The sequence below is a fragment of the Centrocercus urophasianus genome, unplaced genomic scaffold (assembly GCF_019232065.1).
Source record: "Centrocercus urophasianus isolate 14NV4802_14NV808 unplaced genomic scaffold, USGS_Curo_1.0 seq_26, whole genome shotgun sequence".
Classification (NCBI taxonomy): domain Eukaryota; kingdom Metazoa; phylum Chordata; class Aves; order Galliformes; family Phasianidae; genus Centrocercus; species Centrocercus urophasianus.
The window spans coordinates 5,356,998-5,369,359 of record NW_024884822.1 but is presented as its reverse complement, the minus strand read 5'-3'; the positions used below and the strand labels follow the sequence as shown (position 1 = coordinate 5,369,359).

At 35.8% G+C, this 12,362-nt stretch overlaps 1 protein-coding gene across 3 annotated transcripts in view; it reads right to left on the bottom strand.

The window, feature by feature from the left end:
* Window positions 1–250: 250 nt before the first annotated feature.
* The window catches only part of GABRB2 (gamma-aminobutyric acid type A receptor subunit beta2), a 133,768-nt gene continuing 121,656 nt past the window's right edge, over window positions 251–12,362 (bottom strand). Inside the window, exons 9-10 of one of the 3 annotated variants that reach the window (XM_042826392.1) lie at window positions 4,014–4,064; window positions 251–598 (exon numbers count right to left, since the gene is read on the bottom strand). In XM_042826392.1, the coding sequence (XP_042682326.1) occupies window positions 251–598; window positions 4,014–4,064 (399 nt within the window). Of the gene's footprint in view, window positions 601–4,013; window positions 4,065–12,362 lie in introns of all 3 variants that reach the window. The other 2 variants (XM_042826393.1, XM_042826394.1) reach the window with 2 other exon arrangements.

The window sequence follows — 12,362 nt, the reverse complement described above, 5'->3', positions numbered from 1 at the left end:
CTAATTTGCCTTCACATTTGAAATACACTTATATTTTCATAAAGGGGATATGTCCATACTGCAAATTTATATATTTATGATTTAGCAGAAACAACCAAAATGTTACAGAAACATACCATAGAGTGGGCCAGCAACTAAGGTGTTTTAAAATAACTTTTTGTCCTGAATAGAATTTTTCTAAGTCCCACTTTCGGCTGTACAACTGATTTGAAGAGAAATCCAGTTCTTGCTTCCTGTGTGGCTTTGTTTCTTAGTTCACATAGTAAAGCCAATAGACAATATTGAAGAAGGAAAAAACAACAGGGAAGAATATGCGCGACCATCTATCTATGGCATTTACATCAGTCAAGTCAGGGATAGTAATTTTCAGTTGAGATGCACGTCTCCGTAGCCTACTTTTCTTCTGTGCCACATGCCTCTCCAGGGCATTGCGACCAAAGCTGTGTCTGGGTAAGCCAGCTTTCCGGTACTGGATGCTTGAAGTGTCATAGGCCAGCATCGTGCTCCTGGGGTCCCCAAGCCCCATCACAGCCTCAGAGGCAGCCATCTCATTTTTAATTTCAAGAGTGCTCAACAAAATATTTTCATGTGGGTCCATCTGTAAGAAACAAGAAGGCAGATTTAACAAAGTAAGAAAGGAAGACCATTCAGTTGCAAACTGAAGCCATGCTGACAAGGGCCAGATCCAAAACTACTGATTCTTTGGATGCCAGCCTGTCTATAAGGCTTTAAGCAAAGCTGTGACTAATCATTATTGTTTATCTATAAACTCAAGGAGCAATTAGGCTGAAAATACATAATAGAATAGATGGTGTCTCCCTAGATACTACGTTTAGTGAGTAGAAACAATACTTGGAAATGGTGTGTATTATCAGCTCCTGAATGCGGAATTCTGCTATTGGTTATGATATCTGGAGCTATTATTGTGCTTTTCAGGGATTTCGGAAGAAAATCAAATGGAAAAGAGTCTGCTTTTTACTTTGGTTTGTTCTGTTTCTCTCAAATGAAAGATTCTGATAAAAGCTTTATGTATTCACAAAGTCTTCTGCCTCAATATAAAGAACTCCTGAGCAATTCATGGGAGAATAGCCAGTCCCCATATTCCAAACAGGACTGTTAGTTGCTTGGGAAAGATGCTGATAGTATAATCTAAACTATGTAGAATCCCTGTTCCCCAGTGCTAATGTGCTACAGAAGTGCAGTGTGCAAAACACTGGAATAGCAGAAGCCTACAATTTTGAGCAAGGAAAAATATATAATGTTCAGACTGTAATCACATCAAATGTACTTCAAACAGCTGTTTCAATGGGTAGCTTTGATTACTATATATGTTTTTAATGCATTTCAGAGAGAAGAAAATAATGCAGATTTGTAAATAAAACTTAGAAAGTTAATAGGACTTCGAAGATGAACTAAATTCTATTCCTTCCTAGGCAGTCTGGATAGATTTAAAGTATGATTGGAGAACTTCAAATTAATCCATTCAGTTATCTTGGAAATTCTAATTCACCTCAGCTTCTCTTCTATGTATGTATTTTGAATTGTGTAAGAATAGAATCATAGAGCATAACAATGTTTTGAAAACAAATAATGGGCAATTAGCGTCTAAGTAACTACAAAGACTTGAATTATGGCAGTGCAGATACATTCAGCATCAAATAAGAAATGGAACTGTTCCAGAGCTCCTTTAAGAATAATTGATCTACATTAACCGTTTATTGTGTACTCAATATATACAATTATTACTAAAAGTGCACAAATGGTGACTTTTGTGGATTTCTATCCAACAACATGGCATTAATCTCTTCTGTAACATTTCACACGGCATGATGAGTTGAAAATATTAACTTCTTAAGAGGATCTATTGCACACCATTATGGATTGGAAATACAGTAATTCATGAAAGTACATTGGACCTACTGAAACACTGCCATTTGAGTGATTACATCTGCTCAAGTGATGCATTCTGAATTGCCATCATTGAGATGCCAGATTTCCACCTCTCCCCCCCACACTTTTTTCTCAATCTGTGAGTTTGCACACCTCTAAATTTCTTTCAATTTTAGTTTTAGATTAACTGTAGTGATTCACTCTGAGACAGCCAACATCACCTATTTTTGTTTGCTTCCTACTAAAACTATATAAAATCTTTGAAATCTGAAGCTTGCTAGGGAAATAAACTGTTTTTGAGAAACTCTATAAAAATTGAAAAGTTGGCCTGAAACTCAAGACAAACTCCTTTAAGAACTTCCCAACACGATTTTAAACATGGTGGGGAAATACTGCATTCTAGCCAGAAAGGACATCAAATCAATTTTCATCTGCATGAAACAGGATTAAGTTAAAAAAAATGTGTTATGTTACTGCAGTACAAATAAAAGGAAGCAAATGGAAAAGTCATCAAATCAAATAGATATCAAAAACTTCTCAAGAGAGCTTGTGATTATCATTTATTTATTTTTGTACTGAGTGCAGTTATTTAGAAAATTCTGAAGAGATTTCTGGGGTAAATCAAAATTGGCTGTCATTTTTGTCATAAGATCTCAAAAAAAAAACATAAAGGACTTCCAGTATCCTGAACTTAAGAATGTTCAAAAGAAAGTAGTAATTACCTTACAAGAGGAATGCAAAGCCAGTTAGAAACTACACTGTCCATATGGTTTCACATTTTTTTTAACAAGAGAAGAGAAATTAGTCCCAATTAACACAAGGGGAAATTTGACATAACATCTAGTGCAGTGATTTTAACTGAAAGCCTAGAGATTGGGTTACATACATCTCAGTGTTGTGCGCTGTAAGATACTGTGTTTGGAAAAACTTTGGAATCGACATATTTGCTCACATCTTAAATGTTCTTGGGCTGAATCTATTCTAAACATTTCATTCTTTTGATCCATAATATCAGAAATTTGAGTGCTCTTTACACACTCATGCTCTTTCTGTGTAACACAAGCATAGTCTGACAGAGTTTGATATAGACATATTTTAGTATACTGGTTGTATCATTCTTTCAGCTGACTTTTTGGTTTGAATCATTTGACATTGGATTTTACATTTAAAATCAGTGAAGTAAAAAATGTACTGAATATATGTTTCTAACAGAGAAAATTGCTGCAGCTATCTAGTAATTTTGGCAGCAGTCAGTAACACTAGTGATGCCGGGCAGAAAGAAGATTCAGCAATATTCTAAGACTATCTTCTAGGGCAAAGTGTCTTCTGCACATATCACATTAATATAAGAGTTGGAACAAAGCATTGCTCAATGTTTCAAGAATTTTTCATAAGAAATAATTCAAAATACAGCAAAAATTAGGGATGGGCGAACCATCAAGTGTTAGAACAGCCGTGTAAACACCACAAACTTCAGGTGCTTCTCTAGCCCTAATCTGACCTTTCTGAACCTGAAACAGTAGATAGATTGAGAGCTACAAGAACTGCATTTTTCATGGTATTTTGAATTCCCAAAACTCCCAGTTCCAATCCAGAAGTACAAGTGAGTGTGAAAACAAAACAACACCAATAACAAGAAAAATTAACCTAAATTTTCAACCTCTGACAACAGGTTCCTTGTCAGATTAGAGAGCTGGGAGTGTTGCTTGCACCAAGCAGGTTCGCCCAACTCTAAATAAAACATGCTTTTGTGACCAACAGCATCGCCCATTCTAAAGGATCCCAAAGCGCTTTACAAGCATTAGAAAGAAGAACCACTTCACTTCTCAGTGAAGCGCAATCACCTGTGAGGTAAAAGGTTGGGTCTGATGCAGAATCATACACTATATTTTAGTTGAGGAAATGGAGAATGCCATAGCCAATTGAAACTATGGGGTGGGTGAGTGGTGGTGGGGAATGTTAGGTAAACAGAATAGTTACAAAAATTGATATTTGGCCACATGCTTGGTGTAGATGACCACTCTATAAAAAAAAGTGCCATGGGATCTTTAATGACCATTAAGTGGTAAGGATCTGAATCTTAAGTCTCTGAGGATAAAACATTAGAAAACAATGAAAGATACCTTTGTTGAATACATTTCTGGACAATGATATGTGCCAATTATTCTTCTGTCCTGTAAGTTAATAAAATCAAGACCAGTTTCCTTAGAGATAAGGCAGCTATTATCTTTCATTTAAAATTAAAGCACTCTAGGGTATTAATAGGACAACTTGTTAAAAGATACAGGGACCTCTAAGCCAACAATTATTAAAAGTACATTCTGGCTTCAGAGGTGCTATTACTGCCTTGCCCTGCTACTCAAGGTAACATAACTTTACAATGTAAATGTATTTTTTCCAACTGGTCACTGTGACCAAGGAAGATATGATGATATGAAAATAATTGTTAAAATTATTCTGGGGGAAACGTAAGTGTAAAAAGTGATTTCAAAAGGAGGTGGAGGAAGGTTAGAAAGATCTCCTGGTGCTGAAAGATTGTTCAACCATAGAACTAGACTCTTCATGGTGAACAGGAGAGTTCAAACTTAAAGGACAAATTCCCAAGGGCAAAGAAGAATGGGAAGATGCAAAGATGAAGAAAAAGCAGAAGCAAGGGCTATGGAGATAAAAAGAAAAAAAAGGTGAACACAGAAGTGGAGAAGAAATGACAAAAGCTCAGCAACCATGCAAGAGAATGTATTTTTATTTAAAAAATAAAAGTAAAAAAATAATAATCTTAAAGGTGGATGAAAAAATATGATATAAATGATATTCACTTATAGGTTCGGGTCAACCAGTGGAAAAGTTGATTCCAGAACCTTGGAAGTGGCCATGAACATTTTTATGGCCTCAAAGGGAATACTGAGGAAAATGTAGAAATGTTACCATTATATATTATTCTTGCTATCTAGAAACTCCAAAATGATGGCTATCTTGAGGAATTCCTCTTATGCTAATATATCAGCAACTATAAGATACAAGGAAATCGCAACTCGCAATTACACATGCAGATAGACATAAGTACATTAGGAATCCTCCAAGTGTAATCACATTTCTAAGATCATTAACATATAGTAAACCAGCACCTGGATGATAAAATTGTGTGGATATGCCAAACAGTTTATCAGTAGGAGATAAATGTGCATCGATAAATAAAAAATATATAGCATTTACTCATTTGCTTTCTCATATTTTCATCATCAGACAGCAAATTTCCAACTTGAAAAACTTTCAGAATCAAAACTATTGTAAATTATATAGAAATATCCTTTTGCTAGGTAATGTTGCCATTAATCAGTAGAAAATTATAAGTTGAATCAGTGAAGAAGAACAAAAGTAGCTAATTCATTATGAAAGTTAACACTGAATATTAAGGTTCAGTATTTATAGATCCAGTCAATCAATATTCTTAAGAAATGAAAACACAAATAAATACCCCTTTAACACTGAAAGCCTAACAGACAAGAAAATATTACAGGTCTAGATATATAATTTGATTTGGCAGAGATAAAAATCTTGTATTATACACAGGATAGTTTCCCACCTCTTGGAATCAGAGCTTTTCTTTGAAAACCACTGGCATCCCATTCCTGACTAGTCTCAATAGCTCCAACAATATTTGGTGCAAGTACAAAAGGCACTGTGTAGAAAATTCACTAAGGTAATGCTATCCGAACTAATACAGCAGAAATGCCTAATAATTCAAAACATCAATATACGAAACAATGCCCTTAAGAATGTAACAAACACTGCATTTCCACTGTCTATGCAAGATGTAAAACTATTGCCAGGACTGTTTATGAAACCACAGTAGCAAGCATTCACTCAATTTATGTTATGCTCCTAGGATATGAGTCAGGTTGTAAAGTATGCAGTTAGAGGACAGTAAAATTAGGTTGACTCATAATTTCAGCTTACTTCAGTTTCAGATTAAAAAAAAAAAAAACACAACAGATAAATACTGCAAATTCAACTGTGAATTTTCTTTTGGTTCTCAAACTTTAAGCCTAAAACTTTAAGCAAGGCCAAAAAGGCCAATTAGAATTTAGGGGAAAAAAAAACTCAGTAAACATGTAAAATCTGGACGCAGAGCTTTAAATAATTCTCTAATGACTTATAATTCTAAGTTTCCAAGCATCTAGTGTTACTCCCAAATATATGTAATTTCTTGATCATTATCATTAGTAACACATCAGTAAATTAGTTGTAAGTACTGTAGAACTCTGGAGAAATAGTTGAAAACATATGCTTCCTTTTGGCATCCATCCATTCAAGATTCTGTACTTGAGATACACCATAATAGGTGCTCAAAGAAAATGAAAGAATTATCTGTGACTTGGCACTTGAATCAAAATTGTGAAACAGAACTTGTGCAAACTATTGCACCGATTGACACATTCTGAACCAAAATCCAGCAAGACAAATAGGCAAAAGCAGGAGGAAGATAGTGAGAGACGGAAAAACAGCCTGCTGCTGTCTTGTCCTGAACTTGAAGCTCACGCTAAGATCTTGTAAAATACTGCAAAAGCTTCTTTGGTCTTATGGTTATGGTCTTATTTTTACCTATTTATTTTTCAGTAAAGCGCCTTAGCAAAATCAAGACAGATAAACCAAGACTGCAATATGATTCTGTAGAAAAGTTTCTTCCTCTATCCCAGTTTTGGCCAAGGTAATTCATGCCAATGCAATCTTTAGTGGAAGGAATGCATTACATAAGGTCTGGATGTTGCACATACAAGTAAAGCTCACATAGATGATATTTAAAAGTAGTTGCCATCACCCCTTTGAGAAACTTCAGGTTCAGATTTCATTTTTGAAAACCATCAAAACCATCATTCAGATCAATTTCTTAATTCTGATTGCATCTTAAAAACGAAACTCTTCTACAAACCAACAACAAAACCCTACTGTATAGTAAAGACAGGCATTTTGAGGAAAAAATATTTTTGAAATACTGGGTGAAAAATCTTTAGGAGGTGCTCCAAATGTTCTAATGCAGTATTTTTTTAATTTTTATTTTTACTATTGTTGAAAAAATTGTTTCAGTCTAAGTGATCTTACAGCCTAAACAATCACAGGAAGAGGTAAAGCTTCATAATTAACAGCTACAAGTAGTCTATATAGATGGGCAGAAATTACAGAAGAGGAATTTGAGATGTCTTTCAGTTCAGCATACTATGATTCTGCTTATAAATATTTCTGATACAACTTCTACATTGTTTGAAATTTATTTCCCATAAAATAGTCATAATGAAATCTTGTGATTTGTAGAAAGAAATCAGATGATCATTTCAGTCAATATCAATAAAGCAAAGGTAGAAGGAGCTGAAAAACACCCACCACCTTCATTACCGTAAGATTTTCACCACTTGTCACACATAACATAATTCAGTGATGTCAAAATTCATGAGCACAACTAGGTAACACCTCCTAGCACATAACATTTAGTACACCCATCATAAACAGTTAATTTTCTTCTTTTTTTTCTTTTTCTCAATGAAAGTGACTGACTTATGGCCATTCAACTAAACTTTGTCAAACTGCTCAGAACTGATCTGCTTTGGGAAAATCATTTTCTCCAGATTAAGCAGCCAGACATCCATTCCAGTCTGCACCTATATACCTTTCTTCTACTTCACTATACATCATCTTATCTTACCATTTGCCCTTTTTATGGAGTTCTTATTTGCCTGCAATCTGAATTATTAATTATTATTACATTAATGGATAAACTGATTCTTTTTTTTCCCAATCAAAAGTGCATTTAATTCAGGATTGCTGTTGGATGATTAGATGTACTATAAAGGCAAAGGAAACAACTTGCTTTAAACAAATGGAATGTAAAAGCGCCATTCTCATGTTAATTAACCATGGCGTTCAAAGGAGATTGGCTGCAGAAAGAAACCCTCATGCAGTCAACTTGACCTTTATTCAGATGTCATGTTGAATATCGCTACAGATCACGGAAATGTATCACCTTCTGACTGCTTCTGCAAAGTACTGCAGGCTAAAACTGGGACTGCCTCGAATTTCATTGCTGTCATCCCCCCCCAAGTTTCAACCACACAAGAACAGGCTGGCTGAGCACCCTGCATGTTGCTACTTGTTTCATTTGCAGTTATTCCTTGATAATGCTAGAATGTAAAACGAGGAAAAAGTCTGAGCTTCTGTGGTCCATTCCCAATTTTACTGCATGCCTTTCAATAAACCAGGTAAGGAATATCTTCTGTGCCTGACTCAAGAGTCAGCCCTCATGCTGCCTTATGTGTACTTCAAGTAAAAGGAGAACTCCTTGGAGGAGAAAGAATACTTTCACTGAAATCTGGACAGTGGCAGCACTAGCTCCAGTGATATACAGAAGTGAGGATGTGAGATTTTGAACTGAAATTTTCAGGTCTTCATGTTGCCATGGCATTTTAACATCCTGTTCAGTTCAATAACTGAGTGTGCACATCGGTGTTTCAAAATACTTCTTTAAAAAAAAAAAAAAAAAAAAAAAAAAAAAAAAAAAAAAAAAAGCAAGCTTTTTCTGTATTATCTTCTTACTCACACACACCAGAAACACCCTAATGATTTGGGCATAAGATATAGTTCTGTGTGATAAAGCCTGATCCTTTCAGGTACCATGTAATAGTTATTCCTAACCAGATGTGTATTTACTTGATACTTTCAGCTAAAAATGAACAAATATCGCTGTAAACTGAGAAGGCTGGAGGGATTCCTGCATTAAAACAGAGCATTGGCCAGCATCAGCCAAGTCTAATCTAATCAGCATTGCTCTGAAGATCTAATTATCTCAGGTTTACAGCCATATTAGTGCATCTTTACACCTTAGTCCAAAAACTGAGAAGAGTTTGTAATGTACCAAAAGCTATCAAAAGTTGGCCTGCAAAGGCTCATCTGTAGATATCTGTGGATTTACACTGTCTGATGCATGATTTTGTTGTTCTTAAAATACGATAATGCAGTGGACTCCTCTGAAAACGAAAAACCTGGTAACAATTTAGTTATTCTGACTAAACTTGGTCAGATTTTGTTAATCAAAGAAATGCGGGGAAAAATCTCAATTAGGAGCTGACGCAAATTGAAGGGGAAGAAAGTTCCCACGTTAAGTGTAGTTGAGGGGCAGGCTAAGCTTTCACTTGCTCTGCTTTAGCAATTATGCTAATTTGGATATAAAAAACTGTGTCAGGAGAGCAATGAACAGCAAAGATACCTGTTTGTCTAAATACACAAATCCCTAAACCCCATATTCATTCTTCTAGAGATTACTTTAATTCTGATTCAAATCTACTAATGTTGTGATTCAAACTTGTTAATATTCTGTTTAAAATAATTTAAAAATCATATTTAAGTTCCATGTTTTCTACTCAGTACCCAGTTTTCTGACAGAAAAAGGTCATTAGTCTGATGATTTCTGTTGGTTGTGACTTGATCCTGGGTAATAGCAACACAGTGCAACTTTCAGGCATGCTGACCTCAAATATCTTACGTAACAAAGACTACCGTGCAAAGCACCTTTGTTTTAAAAATACAAGCAGTATATTGTCTCATTGTGTCCACAATAAAAATACACAAATTTACCTAAATATGCAGTAGTAAATGTCAGCTGACATTTAAGACAACTGACAAAATAACTCTATGTAGTCTGCTCTAAAAGTAATGCCTCGTTTATTTTCATGGCAACTACAAGGGAAACAAAGCATGACACCACCATTTAGATAGAGCAAATTCCTAGCTACAACACATTATTTTTTCAACACAGTCACCAGCACTAGCTGCGCATTTTCACCAGAGATGAACAAGAGCCTGCATGCCACGCTTGCAGAACTCTGCATCAATGGAGGTGACCAACTGTTTCACAGCTGCTATGATGGCACTGTTGCTAGGAGCATGTTGCCTACACAGTCCATCATTCATCAGCCAAAACAGATGGAAGAAGTCAGAAGGCACGAAATCCAGACTATGCAGTGAGTGAATGCACTCCAAGGTCTTCAAACTGGTATGAGGCCAGGCATTAATGTGCTGCAAGAGAAAGGCTGTCTTCTTCTCTGGCCTGACTCTTAAAAATTTGAGTCTTCAGCTTAGTCAGCATCATGATGCAGTGGTCAGAGTCGATGGTTTGTCTGAGTTCTTGGAAATACAGATGAATCAACCTTTTCCTACCACAAAAGACAGCACACATCACTTTAACTGCTGAGGCCTGTGTTTTGAACTTTTTCTTCGATGAGGAATTAACACATCGCCACTCCATGGACTGCCATGTTGACTCCAGCTCACAGTGGTGATACCATGTTGTGTCACCACTAATGATGTGACCCACTAAACTGTCATCTTTGGGCTCCTATTCATTCAATAAGTCCTGGCAATTTGCAACTGTTTCCAACATGTTGAAGCTGATATTCAACTCTGTACACAGTTGCCAGGTCTGTCAATTGGTGTCAATGAGCTGGTTGAGATACACTTCATTTTGTGGTATCATTTTGTGGCTGTCCAGAACTTGATTTTCACATGGCAGTTGCCACTAAAATGCACTACCTACCACCCCACTGTGCTTACATCCACTGTATGGTCTCCATAAACATTCAGCAAGTGCCAGTGAATATCAACAGGTGCCATTTTTTCCACACAGAGGAACTCAATGACACACCTTTGCTTCATACATACTTAAAATGGCAGACACCACTTTGTCAAACTGCCCTTCTGCTGCTATCTGTAGCACAGCAACAAAAAGTAACTCATCATTTGTGGGAACGTTCAAACTCTACTACCACTCCACCAGCATCTGTCTCTGACATCACAGGCCAACATAATAACATACGAGGCATTACTTTCAGAGCAGATCTTCTATATGAACAGTTTATCTGAAGCGTTGCATAATTCATTGTCATATTTTCCTTCTTTTCCAGAGGGAAATTTTGTGTATTAATGCTTACAACAACAGCATGATTGCAGTATTAGAGGTAAAATTTTATTCATGTGAATTTTTCCACCACGTATTTCAGGCACATAGCCTGTACACACTTGTAGCAACTCTTTGCTTCAAGCTAGGCTGAAAACTTCAAAGTTTGAATTATTACTGCAATGTAAACATTGCTAAGCTGCATTCAATGATGTACTTAAATTATGCAGAACTCTTCTATGAAGTGGCAAATTGAATTACTTTGAATAAATATTACAAATTTTATATAAGAAATTTTAATTTACATTAGCCACTTTTCTAAACATAGTTAACCTAACTACAAAGAAAAAAATGAATATAATTTAGAAATAATTTAAACACAGCATGTATAACTCAGGTACAAATGAGGAAGATAGGACTTGAAATGGAAGGCAAGATGCAACAAAACACTAATTGATTATGCCTTTGTTAGGTTATCTATCTGGATTAAAAAAATCCAAGTCCTATATCCTGTTTCTAGCTAGCATTCTGGTATCCTGGATATGTTTGAACACCAAAGTCCAAAAAAAGATTCATAACGTGTTCTATACAGAGATGGAAGCCCTTCTTTAAAAACAAGAGCCACGATGAAGCAACTGACATCAGTACTTACAGCCAGTATGCTCTCTCTGATGCCTGACACTCTTCCAGTGTCTGCTGCTTTGGAGGAGAATGGTATACAGCTGCTATTCCATTATAATAAACCCTTGTCAGATGTACAGCTGGCAAGACTGTAAGTGCACTTCTTTACAGTGGAAGAAGACAGAAATCAGCTTTGCATTCAGCCAAGCAGGTTTTATCATGTTTTTTACAGTGATAGTTCTGGTTTCAATTAAATTACTAGATAGCCATAAAGGAGGTTTTCTGACCTTTCCAGAATAATGGGTACACAGATTTCACTGATACCAAAAAGCATTTTCACCTTACTTACATCTCCACAGAAGTTGATTAATGTATGTAGTAGTCTGGATTAAATGGGTTGGATGAACAGCAACAGACAACAAATCCAAAAGATGTAACAGTAGCAGCTTAGATGGGAATTTAGTAATGCAGAAAAATATACTTGAGAGTTGATCAAACTGTTAAGTCTAAGCAAGACACAGAAGAGAAGATGCATCCAACACGTAAGTGTGATCACCAAGGCTATCCAAGCCACAGTTTCAAGACGGAAACCGATAAGCTAAAATTACTGGAAACGAAAGAGAAAAGTACAAAAAAATTAATGAAAAAAACCTTGACTTGGATTCTTAAAGAAACTTACAGGGAATAGATTAGATCTGAGAGAGTTTACTAAGAACCTTTTTCCTTTATCTATAATAGAAGAAATTAGACATATTTAGATATATTAAAATGGCTGTTGTGCAGGCTGTACATTTAGCTAATCATATTCTTGAAGATGAAATCAAACTTCAAAAAAGGAAAAAACAAGAAGGGTTGTATCACACTAACTTGTATAGCAGTTTAGCAGATGGAACCCTCATTACCACCTTTG